Here is a 21,701-nt window from a genome sequence, read left to right as displayed (position 1 = left end):
AACAGGTAAGCAATGAGGATTTATTGTATAGGCTAGGGAATTATAGTCAATATTTTGTAATAATCTGTAATGGAATATAATCTGCAAAAAATATAACTGACTCACTATGCTGTACACCTGAAATGAATGCAATAGTGCAAATCAATTATACTTCAATTAAAAAAAAAAAACTTGATTCTAAAATTTTCTGACAGTCCTTCCTACTACATTTGGCTTTATCTGATGTTTAGAAGAAGCTGTTCTTCAGAGAAGCTGATGGCATGCTGGATAAATTCTCTAATTCAACTAGAAAGACTCAGCTCTCTTTCCCAAAGCTGACATATGAGCAAAGGGCAAATCAAAGAGGAAAAAAATTTTAACACCCTGAATTCATCACAGTATTTAAACAATTAGAATTTTACTTTATTTCAGAATAAGTTTACTGTTGAAAAAAAGATATTTACTAAAGCCACAACATTATTCATTTGGACAAAAACTTTTATAGCAAAACTGTGGTACACAAGCATTAGTAATTTGAGTACTATATGGTTATAGAAGATATTTAAAAAACAGAAATGATGTATTCCAAAGGCTGTAATAGGCACAATATATATGCTTGTATAGGGTCTGCAAGCATTATACTAGAATTCACTACAAGTGATCCAAGAAGTTGCAGGCTTTCAGCATTAGGTACTAAAAAGATAAAAAGGATTATCAGAGTTACTCTTCTATGGAAAAAGCATGTACTATCAATAACACAAAACAGGAGCAGCGAACCAAGCCAACAAACAATGCTTTAGATTTTAGAAGTTGTAATATAACTATGGCTTTTTTACTTTCATTTTTGAGACTGGTTAGCAAGCCTGGCAAGTGGAAAAGAAGAAAGTCTATAATAAAACGTTAAAGACACCACTTACAAGGCATCTGATATTTCACAGGTTCAAAACTGGAAAACAACCACTGAGCTTGTTCCTAGAGCAAAATTCTGAGGTATTAGCAGAAAACAAAACAAAACAAAAACACCCTGCTTCTTCCTATCAATGTTTTTGCATAAAAATCTTTATACAGAGAAGTAAAAGTTTCCCAAGTGACATGGCAGAAAAATATTTAAGATGAATCATTAGAGTTTACTTTAGGTTTTTGGTAACTGTAAAGAATACAGGTCTTTTCAAGGACCAAGAAACTGGATATGGTTCTTAGTATGGAACTTTATGTTTTTAAAACAAATATGTATTCAGGCTGGCAGTGTATTCATGCTGATAAAGGTGGTAAAAATAAGAAAACAGAAATCGTACCTTTTTAGAGCATACTACTACTATATATAAGGAAATTGTCTAAAAGATAAAAATGTACATCTTAGATTCTCGAAGGTTTTATTTTTCAACTAGCAATTAAACATAAGCGTAAAAGTGAGTCATGCAGTACCCCTACCTCTCAGCTACTGTGAAAATGATAGGAGGGGAACAGAATTCTCTCTTTTTTTCCCTTTAAATATGCAATGCTCACAAGTCATCATGTGGAACTCAAATCACACACAAAGGCAAATCATGGAGAATTGTTGAATATTTCAAAAGCCCTCAGAGGTGTGCCAGAAATGATGCTGTTTCTACAGCACAGAATTGTTGGAGGCCAAAACTAAAGCAGTAGGTGCTACTGCAACTTCTAGGTCCTTAATGCTGCTGTTTTTGTTTTTCTTTTTTTCATGTTGGGGTGGGGATTCAGGTCAGGGGCTTTGGTGGTCTCTCAGAAACCATGATTTCTGTAGGTTCAGTGATTAGCTTGGCTCCATCCCAGGCTGTCTTGAACTGTTCAGGAACAGGAAATTCTCTCTGGAAAAAAGCAATAAGAGCAAGATTATTTAAACCAAGGCTTTGCAAATGGATGGATGGCTAATTAGTGTCATGCTGAGTCACTCAGGTGTTTCTGACTCTTTACAACCCCATGGACTATAGCCCGCCAGTCCATGGGACTGTTCTTCTGTTCATGGGATTTCCCAGGCCAGAATACTGGACGGGGTTGCCATTTCCTTCTCCAGGCAATGTTCCCGGCCCAAGGATCAAACCTGCGTCTCCTGCATTGGCAGGAGACACCAGGGAAGCCCTGTTACATGATGGACAAAGACATTTTAGAGAACCCAAACCTGCATGGTCATACGACAGCTCTGTGACTGCCTGCCAGCATCCTCATTGATGTTAGAACTTACTAAGAACCAGGTGTTCTGTGGAACACCAGGTATGAGTGAACTCAAGTTAATCTCTACAAGAACGCTGCTGCTGCTGCTAAGTGCTTCAGTCGTGTCCAACTCTTAGCAACCCCATGGACTGCAGCCTACTAGGCTCCTCCGTTCATGGGATTTTCCAGGTGAGAGTACTGGAGTGGGCTGCCATTGCCTTCTCTGACAAGAAACACTAAGAACTAGATATTATTGAAATGCCACCTACAGGAAACAGAGGCCTGAGAGGTCAAGCCTGAGCAGCCAGAGTGCAAACCTTAGACATCCTCTCTTACCCATGACTCTGCACCAGACTCAACCATGCACAGCCATCAGCTGGGGACCTTGTTGAAAGGTAGACTCTGATTCAGTAGATCTGGGACACAGGATGATGGTCTATGTTTTCAACAAGTCCCCAGGGGATGCTGAGGCTGCTGGTCCCCAGGCACACTGATAAGGGCTTTGCCCCACTGTTATGTCTATCTACTCTTTGATGAAATATCAAAATGTGCCGCAAGTTGCATATACATTTCTTACACATCCTGCTTTCCTGCTCTTTCCATTGGGCAACACACGCACACGTGCCACCCAGATACACTACACACCATGTCCTCCCCCCTCCCTCACACACTCACACATACACAAAGAAAAATGCAGAATAGGGAATTCCCTGGTAGTCCAGTGGTTAGGGGGCTTCCCAGGTGGCGCTAAGTGGTAAAGAGACATAAGAGACACAGGTTCAATCCCTAGGTATGGAAGATCCCCTGGAGGAGGGCATGGCAACCCACTCCAGTATTCTTGCCTGGAGAATCCCATGGACAGAGGAGCCTGGTGGGCTACAGTCCATAGGCTCACAGAGTTGGACATGACTGAAGCGAATCAGCATGCCAGGGGTTAGGATTCTGGGCTTCCATTGCAGGGGTGCTGGTTCAACCCCTGGTTGGGAAACTAAGATCCCTCAAGCTTGGTGAGCCATAAAAACCATATGATTTTTTTTAAAGCATTAAAAATTGTAGACTAGACAAAATAAAATTAGCTTGGGGTCTCTCCTTTCCGTAGAGAGTGAGTCCCCAGTTGTTACAGAAGAGAGCAGAAAAGGAAGGTGAGGAGGAGTCTCCTTGCTTCTGGTTTTGTGGCCTCTCTGGACTTCCTGTACAAACCACAGTTTGAAGGGCTGGTGCTCATCTGTTGGTGAGATGTGCTGTTTCAGTGGAAAACACACAATGTCACATAGCTTCCTTGATGAAGGATCCAGCTGTTTTTTTTTGTAAGAAGCTATTTATTTACTTTAAAGGGAAAAGCCCTTTCTGTCATGATCGGTGAATTCTCGAGTGAAATTTGGAATGGAGTCTTTTCTTTTTCTTTTTTGGCTGCTCTCCTTGGACATGAATTTGAGCAAACTCCGGGAGATAGGGAAGGACAGGGAAGCCTGGTGTGCTCACAGTTCACGGGGTGGCAAAGAGTCATTCACGACTTAGCGACTCAACAACAATTCCTTGGTTTGTGGCATCTTAGTTCCCTGGCCAGGGATGGAAAGTGGACCCAATGGAGTCTTACCGTGAAGCAAAGAAGCTACAGTCTGAGTGTGCGTGTGTGTGTCCAACACCCCTTCTGGGGCTCTTCATGAGTAAACCAGGCTTGGTGTTTGCTCTTAAGCACCAAGCCAGGTGGAGAATGCTCCAGAGTGAAGGTGCCTCTTTGATCGGAACTGTACTACAGCTGTTCCCGATCTTTCCTGGCAGTACCGTGATAGCAAAGGGATGACAGACCTTCTCTGGGAGACCGATTTCTTTCGGATGAGTCACCCCCACCATCCACTCCCAGATCACCATGCCCATGGCAGGACCTCTCTCTTGCTCCCTTCTACCTCCAACAGGAAGACGCACCGAGGCCCATGCACTGAGGGCACAGATAATTCACCTATTGGGGGGAGACCACATTCTCAGCATGAAAGCTTAGGTTTTGAGCTCTACTCATCCTTTAGGTCACTCGATCTCAATCATGGCTCCACACTGGAATCACCAAGGAAGCTTTAACCAAGACAGATGTCAGGGTACCACATCCAGGGGTTCTAGTTGAAGTGGCTTGAAGTGTTTGTGCAAACCCTCACAGCTTTTCTTAGCAGATCCAGTTCCCCTGCAGCTGAGCCTTCTGCTTAGACAGCTGCAAAGGCCAGGAGTCTCTCTAAGTTTTGGCCTCCTTCTTCTGAAGCTGCTCTGTATTGGCTTCAGCTCTTCAGTAGCTTCTTCAGGTGGAGAGCCCGAGACGAGACGCTTTCTAGCTCAGGGGGAGGCAGTCTGAATGCCTCATGTAGTATGGCCCGATGCTTGCCGTTTTGCTTTTCAGACTTAAATAATGAATTCTGGGCAGCAGTATGTGGTGTGCGCCTGAAAAGGGCTTACTGAAAACATGGCAGCAATCTCACTGTCCGCTTAAAGACATTAACCCAAGCGCTGACTGCTGTGTAGACCACCGGTGACTGACCCACAGGCTGATGGGGTTGTGGGGGCTCCCCTTTGAAAGGTGCGCCTGGCTAAGTTACGTTTTAGCCCATACTTCCCTGGTTCACTGCTTCCTTGTACAGTTAGAACCAGAGGGAATGATCTCTGGATTTATTTCTCTTTCAAGAAGCAAAGACTAGTAGGAAGAAATATTAATAACTTGCTACCAAATGGCAACAACCAGCAAGTCCACCACGTTGTATGACGCAAAAAGTGTATTTGTTTATACTTCCTTTTCAATGTGAGACTATGTGCTTGCATCTTTTAGAAACTGCTTTGCTGGGGAGAAGAGACAAAGAAAATACCTGGTAGCTTAGGTGAGTGTTTCTCAGAAGGCCACTGGATGGCCTGATGGCATCAGAATCATCTGGGATATATTAAACCACAGGTTCCTGGACCCCATTCCAAGCCTCCTAATTCTAACCTCCGGGTGCAAAGTTTGGGACCTGGTATTTTCATCATGTTTCCCAGCTGATTTTTTTTTTTTTGACTGTGCCACGTGGCAAGTGGAATCTTAGTTCCCTGACCAAGGATCGACCTGCCTTGGAAGCACTGCGTCTTAACCACTTAACAGCCAGAGAAATCCTTAGCTGGTTCTCAGGCAGGGTTTGAGAACCACTGTACAAATAGGTTCACTTATTATTACCTCCTTTCCCTCTGCTTGCCCCCAAAGCATTTCTCCTTCTTTCCTTTTGCCTCCACCATGTGTCAGTCCCTCAGTCGTGTCCGACTCTTTGTGACCCCGTGGACTGTAGCCCGCCAGGCTCCTCTGTCCATGGGATTCTCCAGGAAAGAATACTGGAGTGCACTGCCATTCTCTTCTCCAGGAAGTCTTCCCGACCCAGGGATTGAACCCAGGTTTCCTGCACTGTAGGCAGATTCTTTACCATCTGAGCCACCAGGAAGCCCATGCCCCCATCATACCAAAGGAAAACAATCAATCCTAGTAAAATGAGCTCAGACACCTGTTCTACTATTTGATGATGATGAAGATGTGTTAGTCGCTCAGTTGTGCCTGACTCTTTGTGACCCCATGGATTGTGGCTCGCCAGGCTCCTCTGTCCATGGGATTCTCCAGGCAAGAATATGGGAGTGAGTTGCCATTTCCTTCTCCAGGGGATCTTCCCGACGCAGGGGTTGAGCCCAGGTCTCCTGCATTGCAGGCATATTCTTACCATCTGAGCCACAAGGGCCCTTACTGTTTGATGAAAGCTAGCCCATTAAGGTAATTATTAGGAAACCGCTTTGAGAACCACAAATCCAGGACTGGGCACAGTCAAGAAACTAACAGGGGAGCTGAATTGTGAAAGGCCATTCTCTTGAGTTCCTTTCTTAACTGCAAATTTTTCTACAAAGGAAGCTCAAAGGTTGGTAGGTGACTAATCAGTCTCTAAGAATGTTAATCATGAAAACTTCTTTACAGTCTTCTAAAAGGTACTTACATAATCACCATCCTGAGGGATAAGTATATTCATTTCAGATGACTTGGCACTCACAATCTCACAATCTAACGCATCTTCACTGAGGTATATGTGGCAGCCTTCTGTCTTATTAATGGAAATTGTTGGCACTTTCCCCATTACCTGAAATAGAAAAAAAAGTCTAGGGCCAAAGCAAATAAATAGAAATTCCAATATTCCAAATAAGTACAGTCCACGGGCCTAAGCAAGCATTAGGAATAGCTAGGTCAGGGCTGGGGAGGCTGGTTGACGACAGTGTCTCCAAGGTGAATTAGTAGGTGTCATTTGGGGACAGAAAGAAAAGACCACACAAGAGGATTCTCAAACCTCAGGGTCTCTTTCCTGACACAAAACAAAGGGACTAATTTGAAAACAGCAGCTAAATGTTCAGAAGACGTTTCACAACCCTATTAGTGGAAATGAAGCATATATTTGATTTCATGATAAAAGAAACAAGATGCTTTTGCTTTTATGTGCTTAAAATTTTAGTTTTGACACATCTCTAGGAAACTTGGATGAAAACACGCATGAATACTGTCCTTTAAGAGTAAATTATTCTGTAAATGAGTAGATTTTTTCCTCAATCTAAGTAAGAATAAGTAAAAATCACTACAATTCTTCTCACATAAATCCTTTGCTAGATAAAAATCACACTGGCTGAATGCGGAGCTTAAATGAGATAATGAGTGTCTAGGTATTTTGAAATGTATTCATTTCAGGAGCCCAAACTGGAGACTTAGTTCAGGCCACTCATTGTATGGGTAAACAGTATCATACACAAGAGAAGGTGGTTCTTTGTATTATTACAAATATCAAGTGCTATAAAAATTCTGATCAGTTTAACATTTCTTTTTTACAGCCCTGTTTTCAGACACAGCCCCCCCCCACCCCTCGCCCCCAAATCTCTACAGGGACAGACTGTTCCCCCAACAACCATATTACAACTCTATAATTTTCCTTCTTGTAATGGTAACTGAAGCGATAAAAACATCTCCTCTTTCACTCTGAAGAAAAGGCTGGGTTGCAAATTAAAGAGCAAGTCTTGTGATGGTGCAGGTGCTGTAAAGAATTCCTCAGGGGAGCCTAGCCAGGGCACCACACTGCTCTGTTTTCTCGTCTCCCCGTAGAAACTGGACACTGAGTTGGAACTGAGCCACAGCAAGGGAAAAAAAAGGCAGAGGTAGTTTAAGGTCAGCTAAGCAACAAGGCTTTGCCATAAATTAAATAAAATAATACCTATATCTATATATCAAGAATGTGTCAGCAGTAATGTTTTGACAATTTCTAGATTTACTTTGTAATGATGGAGAGCATTTCCATACTGCCCAGAACTGTATGAATACCTGGCAAGCAAAGGGAATGCAAGTAATTTGTCAGTGTGTCTTAGGCAATTCATTTATGAGACAGAGCGGGGTCTCATGAGGATAGCACAGTATGCAGAGACATTTTAGTTTTGTTTATGTATCACGGTATTACCTTACAAACGCTAGCACATCTATGAAAAATCTGAAAAACAGTACAATTAAAAAAAAAATAGTCCTGATAGGATAAGAACTGTCATTTCCACAGCATTTTAGTCAGTATTTCCTTAGAGCAAATTACATACAATATATGCCTTTTATCCCTTGTAGTCTGTAAACATTTCGAGAACAGAGATTGGTTCTTATCAGGAGAACTGGGCTAACAAGTAGTTTCTCTGTTGAGTGACAGGTGATATGTGACCTTGCCCAGGCCAATGCTGTAGCATTTAATGCATGTATCTGTATTAACTTTCTTTTTCTTCAATTTATTTTTCTATAAAAATTTTTTAAATTTCCACATGATATCTTAGTCTCTTCTCTCTCGCACAATTTGTACTATTTTTTTCTGGGATAGTTTGCCAAAAAAACCAGCATCATTGAACTAAATCACATGAATCCATGTCCTTTTCTTCCTTTCAATCTTTTAAAATTAATTAATGTGGCTGTGCCGGGTCTTAGTGGTGGCATCCAGGATCTTTTTGAAACACTGATTTACTGATTGTTTTTACTGTGCCGGGTCTTCGCTGCTGCTCTCACGCTTTCTCCAGGTGCAGCGAGCTGGGGCTGCTCTCCAGCTGTGGTGCTCAGGCTTCTCGCTGTGGTGGCTTCACTCGCTGCAGAGCACGGGCTCTAGACTGCGTGAACTTCAGCAGCTGCAGCACATGGGCTCAGCAGTTGTGGGTCCTGGTCTCTAGAACACAGGTTCCTCAAAAGTTCTGGCACATGGACTCAGTGGCGCCTCTGCATGTTGTGTCTTTCCAGATCAGGGACTGAACCCATGTCTCTTGCATTAGCAGGCAGATTCCTCACCACTAAGCCACCACGGGAGCCTGGGCATTCAGGATCTTTAATTGCATCATGTGAGTTCTTGGTTGCAGCATGTGGGATCCAGTTTCCTGACCAGGGATCGAATCTGGGCCCCCCGAATTGGGAGCACAGAGTCTTAGCCACTAGACCACCAGGGAAATCCCCTTGGAATCTTTTAAACAGCATTATCGAAGTAAAATGTGCAAACATAAAATTCACCTGCTTTACGTGTACAGTTTAATGGTACTCAGTAAATTCCTGTAACTGTCACTTCAATTCAGTTTTAGAATATTTCCATCATCCCTCAAATATCCCCACTGCCCATTTATAGTCAATTTGTCCTCATCGCCAGGCAGCCTGCACTAATCTGCTTTCCGTCTTCATTGTGTCCAGGCCCTTTTAAAATAGTTTATTAAATGTTTTAAATAGGTAATGAAATTCACTTGGTTTGAACATCCAGAAGTTTGAGAAGTGTTCAGTAAAATGTCTCTCTCGTTTCTGAGCCAGGCTGCCAAGTTTCTATCCCTCTTGGACAGATAACCGTGATTCATCCTTCCAGATTATTTTAAGGCTCATAGCCTTGAAAACACTAGGATATATTTCAAACATGGGAGCACACAAAGAATAATAAAACAAGTATGTGTGTGTGTGTGTATGTGTATATATGTATATATATGTCTGTTAAAAAGCTTTATCAGAATTTAACTTTTTGGCTTATTTGCCTTATTTTTAGGGCTATAATATTATACTATAGTTGGAACCCCCTCTATACCATCCACCATCAGGGAGTCCTCCCTTCTTCCCTCCACAGACTTAACTACTCTTCTGAATTTTGTGTTTACAGTTCACAGCAGGTTTGTCTCCTGAGCTGAACTCAAGACTGCATTAGAATATTTCACATGTGCATACTGTCATGCATGTTTTCGATCTTTATATAAAGGGACACATTATACAGTGCCTGCTGTTCTGTAATTTGCCTTTATCACTCAAGGTTGCTTTTGAGATATCCCTGTTTTTAAACATGTAAGTGTATTCAATTATTTTAACTATTGTACAGTATTCTATTAGGTGGATTTATTTGTTCATTTACCAGCTGTTGGACATTTAAATTGTTCTGGGTTTTATTGCCATAATGAATAATACTGCAATAAACAGTTTTACACGTCTCATCAACATACATATTGGAGCTTCTTAGGTGCACACGCCCAAGAGTGAAATTGCTCAGTTACAGGCTATGACTGTCTTTGACTTTATTAGATGGTGCCAATTTCTCTGCATGGTGAGTGTAATAGCTTTGCTCTTTTAACACTGATGTATCAGGATTCTCGTAACAACTTTTATACCAGGAGACTTTTTAATATATAGGCAGTCCTCAAATTGCACAGTTCCGGTATGCATGAGTTTCAGCTCACAAGCCCTTTGCAAAGTAAGCACAGTCTAAATTCAAAACTGACGAGTATAAGAGGACATACCCAATTAATCTGCATTTCTTCTTCTATTAGGCAGGTTATGCATATTTTCATGTATTTATCAAACACTTCAGTTTTTCCTCCTCTGAATTGCCTTAATATTCTTTGCCCATTTTTCTTTTGCGTTGTTAGTCTTCTTCTATTTGATTTGTGTTAACTTTATGAAGTCTGGTTATAAATCCTTTTAGGTAATCTGCATTGCAAGTATCTTTCTTCAATCCATGCCTTGTCTTTTAGCTTTGCATCTGATGTCTTCTGTTGAACATATATATTTTAATGAGGTTAAATTCATTTGTCCTTTTCTTCTATATTTTATTCTCAAAGTTTAAAAGTATTTCTTTTCACAATTAGGACTTCACTTTTCATGTAGAGTATGAGGTAGAGATTAGATATTTTTTCTTTGCATGGAGGGTCCTAAAATATATCTCCATGTACCGTGCCAACTATTGACTGTACTGCTCCAGTTAAAACAGGCAGTGGTGAAAAGCCTATAAAGCCAAAGAGAACCATCTATAGAACTGGAAGGCAAGTCTAACAAACATTATCAGGAAACATCAGATAATCAGGGGTGATTAACAATATGAAAAGGGTATAATCAAAGACAGTAGTCACAGCTGGCCAAAGTAAGAAGTCATTTAGCTTTGGGCATATTATAAAATCCCATTTGGCTAAATTAAAATTGCTTAAACAGTGCAGATTTTCTTCTGTTTTGCAAATTCAATTCCAATTCTACTTTCCAGGTTGTTTTGCTGATAATCTCATTGACTCTTCAGAAAAACTTTATCCAGAACCGTTTTTTTTTCCTGAGGGAGAAACATCCTCTTTGGCAGGGTACTATTATGCAAAGTAAATCTCTTACTATTTTGGTTCATTCATTAGTCAATTCATTCCAATCACTCACTCGATCAAACATTTACTGAACACCTACTGTGTGCAGGTATTATGCAAATTTCTGGAGCTGTAAAGATTAATTAGCTGTTCCTGAAATAGAAGTGGTAAACTCGTAATTGCTGTGCAAAACAGGGTGGGTTATAAGAGGGTGAAAAGGGGGAATTAACACTGTCCAAGAAGTAAGAGAGGGCTTCAGAGAGGAGGTGAAGACAGAGCTGTGTCTAGAGAAAAGACAGTAAGAGTTTTCTAATTGGACATGGAGGGCCCCTTGTAAACAGAAGGGGTGGTCTGGTGGTGGCTGGGCAAGGTTGAAAGGACCACTTACCTGCATTTGAATGTCCTTGGAGTTGATCACTTCCACAATACCCACCACATTGTCAAACACCAGGCCAAACTTCTTACAGTTGTCTAGGAAAACAAAAACAAAACAAAATCCTAAATACAGACAGCATATTTATGCAAAGCAATTTATCATAATGAGTACAGATCCATAGATACAGATCTGCCCTACCAATTATAATGGAATTTATTTTCCCTTTTATCTGCAGAGTAGACTTGCCGCACTTGAAAACGTAAGCCACCTGTCTCAGTTCAGTCTCTGAAATCACAAGGTCATTCCTGTCCTCTTGGTATTCCTAAAATTAAAACACAGGCAAATACTAAATATAAGGACAGACAGATAAATGAAGTCCACTGCAAACTGAAATTACTGTGGAGCATTCACCAATTAGAGCTTCTCAGTATGTTCTTTCTTTAGGAACCTTTTTCTTACAGACTAAACCACAGGACTTCCTTTGTCTCTGTGATGCTGGGAATGGTTACTTGGAAGGTGGGGAGTCCAGGTCCTTTGTGAACAGTCAGGCGTCAGGCACCTGGGCTAGTGGGTAGGGGCTGGACCAGGGATATGAGAGCTTTTGGTTAAGTCCAGATGCTGAGTCTGGAGTTGATACTGTAGCAATATCTGCAAATAGGAGTTGGGTTAATAGACTAGCAATGGTCCAAGTCCCAGTGTATTCTCAGACCACAACAACCTTTCTGGGGACTTTGTTCCTCCACCTTTAGGGAAGCCCCCTGGATTGGCAGGGTTTCCCTGATGGCTCACATGGTAAAGAATCCACTTGCAATATAGAAGACCTGGGTTCAATCCCTGGGTTGGGAAGATCTCCTGGAGAAGGGAATGGCTATCCACTTAAGCATTCTTGCTTGGAGAATTCCTTCCATGGGCTGCAATCCATGGGGCTGCAAAGAGTCCGACATGACTGAGTAACTAACATTTTCACACTGGATTGACAGGGGGTACCAGCTTCCATCCACATACAAAGTGTCCTGTCCTGCTCAGACAACAGTGAAAGTGGTGGGTGACTCAGTAGGTTATATCAGCGCTTTGGTCAGTGGAACGGAATGAAACATCCTACAGTGGATCCTACAGTAGATGGGGCACAGATTAAAAGTCCACTGACAGAGGAGTCAGATTCATAGAGACAGAAAGTAGAAAGGTGGTTGCCAGGGGCTGAAGAGGGGGGAAGTGGAGAATTCCTGTTGACGGTGTACAGAGCTTCAGTTCTAACAGATGAAAAGGGTTCTGTGGATGGACAGTGGTGATGGCCGCACAGCAGTCTGATGGTACTTAATGCCACTGAACTGTACACGTCAAGGTTAAGATGGTAAATTTTGTGTTATGTGTACTGTACCACAGTTTAAAGAATAATTTTGAAGAAGTTGAAGAAAAAAAAATGCATGAGAATAATGAAAACCAAAAAACGCTTATGGAAGCGTTCAGAAAGGCCCTGGTTTCTATTCTAGCCAGTGACTTGTGTCTCTGTCTTTTCACTTAGAAATCCTTAGTGTTACTGCTAAGTCGCTTCAGTCATGTACGACTCTGTGATCCCATGGACTGTAGCCTGCCAGGCTCCTCTGTCCATGGGATTCTTTCAGGCAAGAATACGGGAGTGAGTTGCCATGCCTTCCTCCAAGGGATCTTTTCGACTCAGGGATCAAACCTGTGTCTCCTACACTGCCTGCACTGGCAAGCAGGTTCTTTATTACTAGCGCCACCTGGGAAGCCTTAGAAATCCTTAAGACCTTGGCAAACAGTTTGGCCATTGCTCCTTTCATTGGAGTATATCAGGAATAAAGTTAAAGGGCTTCACTCACCACTCTCCACTTCTTCCCTTCCAGCTCTAACACAGGAGCATGTTTCTTAGGAGGATGAGACTGGGGAGACTTGGGGCCTGGAGTGTGGCTTTTCGTAGGAGATGGAGATTGTCCTCCATGAGCCCGTAGGTTGGGATTCTTGTATGTCTTCTGGTCATCTGTAACATGCCGGAGTCCTGGGAAGGTAACACAGAGACACATTTCTTTACACCATATGCAAAGGGAAACATCCCCGACTTTTTGGATGAACATGACGTAAAGGGCCTAAGAATTTTTGGTAATGCTATTTTAGCATTTGAGTGTTTTCTCAAGGTTAGTATGCAGAATCTGAGACCTGCAAATGTTTAGAGTTGATATAAGCACTGTTAAGCAGTTTTTAATTGGAGGAACTTCTTTTTGAAGGAGATAAGATGATAGATAAAATTATGCAAAAAGCTACCTCATCAGAAAGAATTCTATGATTTACTTCTGTTGTGGCCAAATCATTCCCTAGATATAGTCTAAAAAGTTAGGGCATTTTAGCAAACATAGGTCAGAACTGATTTAACAGTTATAAGTTCATTCTCTTCCTTTACAGATGAGGGGACAATGCAGCCAGCTGGAGCCAGAAAAACTATTCAATTTTTTGGTCCTTGGCTCCCAGCCCAGTGCATAAGAACACTTATATCATAATTCCTATTGCTCATACAAAACAAAAATATATTTGCATAAGATTTTTGGCAACATGACTTTATTCAGTTCAGTTCAGTCGCTCAGTCGTGTCCAATTCTTTGCAGCCCCATGAACTGCAGCACGCCAGGCCTCCCTGTCCATCACCAACTCCCGTAGTTTATCTAAACTCATGTGCATTGAGTCGGTGATGCCATCCAACCATCTTATCCTCTGTCGTCCCCTTCTCCTCCTGCCCTCAATCTTTCCCAGCATCAGGGTCTTTTCAAATGAGTCAGCTCTTTGCATCAGGTGCCCAAATACTGGAGTTTCAACTTCAACATCAGTCCTTCCAATGAACACCCAGGACTGATCTCCTTTACGATGGACTAGCTGAATCTCCTTGCAGTCCAAGGGACTCTCAAGAGTCTTCTCCAACACCACAGTTCAAAAGCATCAATTCTTCGGTACTCAGCTTTCTTTATAGTCCAACTCTCACATCCATACATGACTACTGGAAAAACCATAGCTTTGATCAGACGGACCTTTGTTGACAAAGTAATGTCTCTGCTTTTTAATATGCTGTCTAGGTTGGTCATAACTTTCTTTCCAAAGAGTAAGCGTCTTTTAATTTCATGGCTGCAGTCACCATCTGCAGTGATTTTGGAGCCCCCAAAAATAAAGTCTGTCACCATTTCCACTGTTTCCCCATCTATCTGCCATGAAGTGATGGGACTGGATGCCATGATCTTCGTTTTCTGAATGTTGAGCTTTAAGCCAACTTTTTCACTCTCTTCTTGCACTTTCATCAAGAGGCTTTTTAGTTCCTCTTCACTTTCTGCCATAAGGGTGGTGTCATCTGCATATCTGAGGTGATTGATATTTCTCCTGGCAATCTTGATTCCAGCCTGTGCTTCTTCCAGCCCAGCATTTCTTATGATGTACTCTGCATATGAGTTAAATAAGCAGGGTGACAATATACAGCCTTGACGCATTCCTTTTCCTATTTGGGACCAGTCTGTTGTTCCATGTCCAGTTCTAACTGTTGCTTCCTGACCTGCATATAGGTTTCTCAAGAGGCAGGTCAGGTGGTCTGGTATTTCCATCTCTTTCAGGATTTTCCACAGTTTATTGTGATCCACACAGTCAAAGGCTTTGGCATAGTCAATAATGACTTTATTAAGTGTATGATTAAAAAAAAGTAACCATTCACTGTGAAGACAAAGGTAGTTCAATGACATAATTCTTTGACAAGCCCATACACTGCTTGAGGACAGAGGTTCTAAATACTTGATCTTGATGCCTTGGTTGGAGCTGGTGTTGGAGTGTCAGGGGCTGAAGTAGTGATACGGTGCTTTGGTCAACTTGAAACTAGAATCCCTTGAGTTCTTTTTGATCCACCCAGAAACCCACTGAGCCCATCATCTCATAGTTCCCCATATACTGGAGACTGAAATGGAATGATGTATCCATCACTGTGGGCTCCAGGGGATCTGTGTGCCTGGAGCCAGAGGGAGACAGCCTCAAGGCCTGGTTTTCTCACCTTTCGTAATTGCCTCCCCTTGGTTAAGTTGTGCAAATAAAGCCGAGCGTGAAGGAGAGGATGCTTCTTTCATGCCCTCATTCTCAAAAAGCAGAGGTGGCCCTGGAGGAGGTGGGGGAGGCGGGGGTGGAGGAAGGCCAGGCCCAAGGGAGAGGACAGACAATGCTGATGCAGTTGATGCGACCGGACCCTGCGGGAGAGAGAAGATGGAAAGCACGTTACTGAAATGATGCCCTTGCTGAGAACTGAGATTCTGCCAGCATCACTGAGAACCTGCTGTCAGTGAGAGATTAGGGTTCGAGATTCACAGAGGGCACCTAGGAATACACCTGTGCATCATGGATCTGTTTCCGAAGACCTAGGACTGAGTCGGGGTTTGTCTTGGGAACACAGAGCATGATGTAGAAACTGCATGTGCAGGAGCTTACCAGCTCAGTTCAGTTCAGTTGCTCAGTAGTGTCCCACTCTGTGACCCCTTGGACTACAGCATGCCAGGGTTCCCTGTCCATCACCAACTTCTGGAGCTTGCTCAAACTCATGTCCATCCAGTTGGTGATGCCATCCAACCATCTCATCCTCTCCTCCTGCCTTCAGTCTTTCCCAGCATCAGGAAAACAAAGCCACAGGTTCATGTCCAAAGCTCGGGATGTGAATGAAACTGGGCTTTGGCCAATTGATAATCACAAGAAACAAGTGGAGCAACCAAGAAGAGGATTCTTTTGGGGACACTGGGAATTGCAACCATCCAATGAGAGAGAGGGAGGTGAAAAAGTTTCAGTGGCTAGCTTTTTGAGCAGCTAAAAAAAGAAATGCTGAAACATTCTCCAGGACTTGTTTTTCAAGCATGCAAGCCTCAAACTGAACCCCAAGTGAGGATCACATGTGACCGGCATGTCTGTCAAACACGCAGGTGATGAGGGCCCGGGACCCTTCTGATGATTTGGTTTGTCTAATGCTAACTGTTCGTAAACCAGAGAAAACTGTATTTTGCCTGATCAAGGCTCATGCTTTCTCTTTTCTCTGCTATGCAAAGTTCGATCTTTGTTTTCAATATGAAGTTCTAACAAATACAGATGTCACTAAAAGGTGATTGATAGAAAATAGAGGGATTTGTCTCAATGTTTTGAGAGGACCCAATAGAGAAAGTTGTCACAGAGTTTAAAACTAGTAGGACAGAAGCACACATATACTATAGCCTTGTGTTATATACCATTTTATTTTTAAACCCGGAGAAAAGCTGTATGCCTATGATAAAGAATGATAAGTTAGTTCAATGAAAAGATCAGAAACTTTAAAAATTGAGAGTGATGAAAATGTGGTTGAGGCTTATACTAATATGTTTTCAATACCAAATACAATATGTAAAACATCAACATAACTGCTAAATATTAACAAAGATAGCAGATCCTTATTTTCATAATCATGATAGTATTACAAAGTGTCAATATCAGGAAACTTTTACCAGTGGTAGTTTTCAGTTGAAAAATCTACACTCCTTTCAAAGTACTTATATAATCCCTATTAAGTGTAGAATTATCCTGAAAATACGAGATTCTTCTCTTATTGAGAATGAATATCTTTGAAACTGAGTAGGCTGGGAGTTCTAATCTTTTGAAACTGTAATTTGTGATTTTTTTGTTTGTTTATCAGGAAGAACAGTCTGACTCCATTGGGATTCTTGGGTCAAGTAGAAAATAACTGCACAGTTCTTGAGACAGACCAATTTTTTTTTCAGTATCTTAAACATTCCCTATTTTGTTACTGGGGTGAAATTTGAGAATTTGCCCTCAATCATAAACAGCATAAAATACAAGTTTTGCACATCTAACACTATTCCAGTCCTCGGTTCCAGACACTCAGAGCCACAACGTATTACTTTTACTCATAAGCACATCATAACTCAGTCAGTGAAGGGCCAGGCCCCTCCCGCACATCTGAAACACTGCAGCTTTAAAGATCTCCTATTTTGTGGAAAGGGGAGACCGGCTTCTAAATCTTAGAACGACTTAGATGGTTCCCTCACTCTCAGAATTCACAGTCTCTCTCCAAGAGCCATTAAAGGACACTGAAACCAATTAAGCCACATATTCAGCTTCTTGGAACTATGATACATTCGGATGGCTGACCTGGGAACACCAAACAAAGGATTTACTGCAACAAATGTTGACTATAAAAGCCAAAAAAAATAAAGAGAACTCAGGACCAGTTGAAACTCTGCCTTTGGTTTATCCTTTGTGAGTTCTGGCTGTTTCTGGCTCCAATAAGGGTGCAGCCCAGGCACTATAGTTTCCAGGGTGACGTGACAAGCAGCGCTTAGGGGCTTTCCACCTGCAGTGTCCTCAAAGGCAAATCAGGCATTCCCTTAGCAGGCTTGCCCTAGGCTGCGCCATACAGTGAACTGATCTTTGGCTCCTGCTCTTCTGCAGGCATGTGGGACTAGAGCTCTCTGCATTCTCCTGCGCCTGGCATGAGTGGCAGCTGCATCGACTGGAATCACAGCTTGACACTGTTTTCAGGTGCTCCCTTAAGACAGGGAGATGGTCAGGGAAGGAAGGGAGACAAGAATTCTGGAAAATCTCACACTTCCCAGGCACTGGTTGTTCCCACTCATTTAACAGATACTTAATGCTCAGTGGGCTTCCCTGGTGGCTTAGAGGTTAAAGCATCTGCCTGGAATGCAGGAGACCTGGGTTTGATCCCTGGGTCGGGAAGATCCCCTGGAGAAGGAAATGAAAACCCACTCCAGTACTCTTGCCTGGAGAATCCCATGGAGGGAGGAGCCTGGTAGGCTACAGTCTATGGGTTTGCAAAGAGTTGGACACGACTGAGCGACTTCACTTCACTCACTTTAATCCTCAGTATAGGACAGGCTCAATGCCAAGGGTCCCCAAATTTATCTGAACTTTAGAATCATCTGGGGATCTGTTAGAAATTCCCAAGCAGGAACACTCTGGGGAGGTGGAACATGGGCCTCTGTTCTTTCTGAAGCTCCCTAGGTGATTCCAGTGTGTGAACAAGTTTGGGAAGAAACACTCTATGCTTTGTGCTGAGATTAATCTTAGTCATCACAATATTAGTAAGACTGAAATTCCCCCTCTAACAGAAAATAAAGCAGGAAGTCAGAAAGGCTGACCAAATAGTCAATGGCCAGTAAATGGCAGCAATGTAATTCAAGCACATATCTGCTCGATCCTAAAATTTTCTTCAGGGGAAATCCTTTTTGCTATATTCAGGTGTAAAAAAAAAGTAGTCAATCGATTAAAAAATCAGAGGCATGGGTTACCCATGATATACGTGGGCTTCCCTGATGGCTCAAACGGTAAAGAATCTGCCCGCAATGTGGGAGACCTAGGTTCAATTTCTGGGTCCAGAGGATCCGCTGGAGAAGGGAATGGCTACCCACTCCAGTATTCTTGCCCGGAGAAGTCCATGGGCAAAGAAGCCTAGCAGCCTAAAGCCCACGGGGTCGCAAAAAGTTGGACACGATCGAGCAACTAACACTCCTACTACTAACATGTACATAGTGCTGCTCGTGGGCCTCTGGCTTGAATATCCATGAAGTACTGGGCGGTGGTGTAATAATTTAATTTTTATCTCCACTACTTGCTCCATCCCTCCAGTGCCTCAGCAGCTGACCAGGCTCCTACAGCCAACTCTGGAGCCGGGCCTTATCCCATGGGATAAAGAAGTCTTCAGTATTGGCATTTCAGCAGCAAGTCACCCTCAACAATGGTTTGTTCAGACTTTGTACCCTTGTTCTAGCAGTTAGACTCTTGCTCATCCACTTTTCCTGAGTACCCACTGGTGCCAGTAATGGGGTACTTGCTCTCAAATTTATGATTTTAAATGGCTATATTCAGGGTACAAAAGTTAACTTATGTTGTATGAACATAGCACATAACCTAAAAATGCTGCTTTTGAAAGCTCTATTAAGATTAATTTTGAGAGCAGATGCTTGATTATTTACATTTAAATCAGGGAAGGGAGGCACAAAGACTTTTAAAAACGTCTGCAAATCCCTTTCTCTAAATTAATTTCAACTGTCTTGGGAACAGCTGCTTCCTCTGACTTTAAATATATGAATGATAACTATGAAATAATGAAACCATTGTATGTGGGCATGTGGAAAGCTTCTAAAGTTTTGGTTATGTATACTCTCTATATAATTATATTACATGTAATATATTTATATACTAAAGTGAATCAGAATATTTTTATTAAATGTTACTTGAAATAATTACTTATTACTTCAGAATTTAGGTTTTATTCTGAAAGGGAAACTACTTCTAGTTCTTAAATGAAATCTCCACTTTGTTTCGCTGGTGTAATTAAACAACCACTTCTATCCCCCATAACACACAGCATTGTCTTAGTTTTCCAGTTAATTCAGGATAGTCTAGCTTTGGATTTAAATAATCTACAAACAGGACTACAATTATCCATTTTGTTGAGTTTGTTGAAAGTAGGACTAATAGGGTGCTTTTATATCGAGGTTTTTATGTCTTTGTGACAAAAATTGAGCAAAATGTGAAATATAGCTATTTAAGCAAAAAAAGAAAATCAGCTTCAAAGAAAAATTTTCCATTGAAGATATTCTACTTAATAATTACCCTTTTGGGGAAAATTTCAACTTTCACTTTTTAAAGTCTAAGATTTTTCAAATTCAACAATAGCAATAGCAAATGATCTGATCTAAATAGAACCTAACTCTTCAACAGATTGAAAGTGAATTCAAATAGACTCATTTGTCCATTCAACATTTGCCAAGAGCAACCTTTAAAGGAATTGGGTGGATGATGAAGAAGCAGGCATACGTCTTGTTTGTTAATAAAGTCATAATCTAGTGGGAATGCTGAGTATACAAAATAGTAGTTGCAGATGAAGTTTCACGTGTTGTGACTCACATGAACAGGAGTCCCTGGCAGCCCAAAGTGGGCTGTGGCTGGCTCTTCTCAGGACAGTGGGGTCAAGAGAGCCAGAGAATTGCCGGGGTGGCTTAAGCTGGGGCCATAGCATCGAATGCTCTACAGAGCACAGAGGTCCTGTAAGGAGAGACACTGAGGGACAGATGTATATACAGGTAACAGTAATCTCCAACTTCATAAACAGGCCTGGCGACCCACATCTTGGTCTGCGTTTTCACTGACTTCTTAAAAGCTAGAGACCAAGAAAATAAAAATATTCTGTGACGGTCTCTTGGAACAGGTGGATTCTGGCCCACACAACAGAGCTTTAGTTACAATGTTTCTTCTATAAAACGAGCTTAGTGATAGTAATATTTTGAGCCACCTGCCTTTAAGTATTTGTGGAGATCATAGATAAAGCAAGAAAATGGAACAGCTGACATGCCGTGGCACTGTTTATGGGTTTTCCTGCCCACCTCACACCCTTTCCTTATGGCCACCACCTCAATTCCCCTTTATGCCCACACGGATGACTGTCTTCAGTTTCGTAGTCAGGTTCTCTCTTTTGCTGTCCATCTCAGAGCCAGCTTGGTCCATTAATCACCTGGCTTACAGTTAATGCTCTCCAGGTATATGTGTCCAATTACACACTAAAAAAAGCGTTTAGAAATCATAAAGCCATTTCAGTCCCAAATGCACTTACATTAACCTACGAAGACTACAGGAATTTACAGTATTTTATAATGGAACTTTTTGGCCAATGCTGTTTATTAGTTTTTCCAAAGAAAAAGATTCTCAAATGATCTTGTATAACACGGCACATAAATAGGATAAGCCTCTCACATACCACAATAAGAGGGAGGGATTAAAAGAAAGAATTACAGTTTCATAACTAAAGACTGACTTTCCATATACATAAACTAGCTTTCATAGCAGTAAAAAATACTTCATGAATTCATGATTTAGGGTTGTTTATATTTTAGATGTTAAAACTAGTTTCTTTCTATTTTCTGCAAGATGTACTCTGATTAAGAACTTGGTGAAATTGATACATTTCCAGATTTTTCAATTTCCATAAGTACTTACAAATTCTACATTCATATTTATATCACACTTTTATTGGCAGACAACCATATTCAAGAAAAAAGATTGCACATAAACCAACGGATGATCATCCTCTGCAACATGAGTATAAACCAAAGTGAGTTTGTGATTTTAGTCTCTAATCTCCTATTCTTATCACGTCCTATAATTTTGAGACTTCTGCCAAGGAAAACAAAATTTCTGGGGGCTTTTCCAAGAAAAGAGAATTGTCAAAAAAATATTACAATGAAGAGCTACATAATATTTTAAGCATATATTTGTTAATAATTTTTAAAGTCAACTTAGGGAATATTTTCTATTTCACCTATGGTAACAGAACACTACCTGAATTTCAAGTTTCTGTAAAAATACCAAGGTACTTATGCTGCTGCTAAGTTGCTTCAGTCATGTCCGACTCTGTGCGACCCCACAGACGGCAGCCCACCAAGGCTCCCACCATCCCTGGGATTCTCCAGGCAAGAACACTGGAGTGGGTTGCCATTTCCTTCTCCAATGTATGACAATGAAAA

The 21,701-nt window shown here is 41.6% G+C and overlaps 1 protein-coding gene across 1 annotated transcript in view; it reads right to left on the bottom strand.

Moving 5' to 3' along the window:
- The window catches only part of CAP2 (CAP, adenylate cyclase-associated protein, 2 (yeast)), a 149,208-nt gene continuing 127,507 nt past the window's right edge, over nucleotides 1-21,701 (bottom strand). Inside the window, exons 8-13 of the mRNA XM_018039061.1 lie at nucleotides 15,185-15,374; nucleotides 12,994-13,169; nucleotides 11,351-11,474; nucleotides 11,165-11,247; nucleotides 6,135-6,275; nucleotides 1-1,808 (exon numbers count right to left, since the gene is read on the bottom strand). Of these exons, the coding sequence (XP_017894550.1) occupies nucleotides 1,698-1,808; nucleotides 6,135-6,275; nucleotides 11,165-11,247; nucleotides 11,351-11,474; nucleotides 12,994-13,169; nucleotides 15,185-15,374 (825 nt within the window). The 3' untranslated portion in view covers nucleotides 1-1,697. The remainder of the gene's footprint in view (nucleotides 1,809-6,134; nucleotides 6,276-11,164; nucleotides 11,248-11,350; nucleotides 11,475-12,993; nucleotides 13,170-15,184; nucleotides 15,375-21,701) is intronic.

Source organism: Capra hircus, chromosome 23 (genome assembly GCF_001704415.2).
Source record: "Capra hircus breed San Clemente chromosome 23, ASM170441v1, whole genome shotgun sequence".
NCBI lineage: Eukaryota > Metazoa > Chordata > Mammalia > Artiodactyla > Bovidae > Capra > Capra hircus.
Note: the sequence above shows the minus strand (reverse complement) of the source record. Positions and strands in the feature narration are given on the sequence as shown.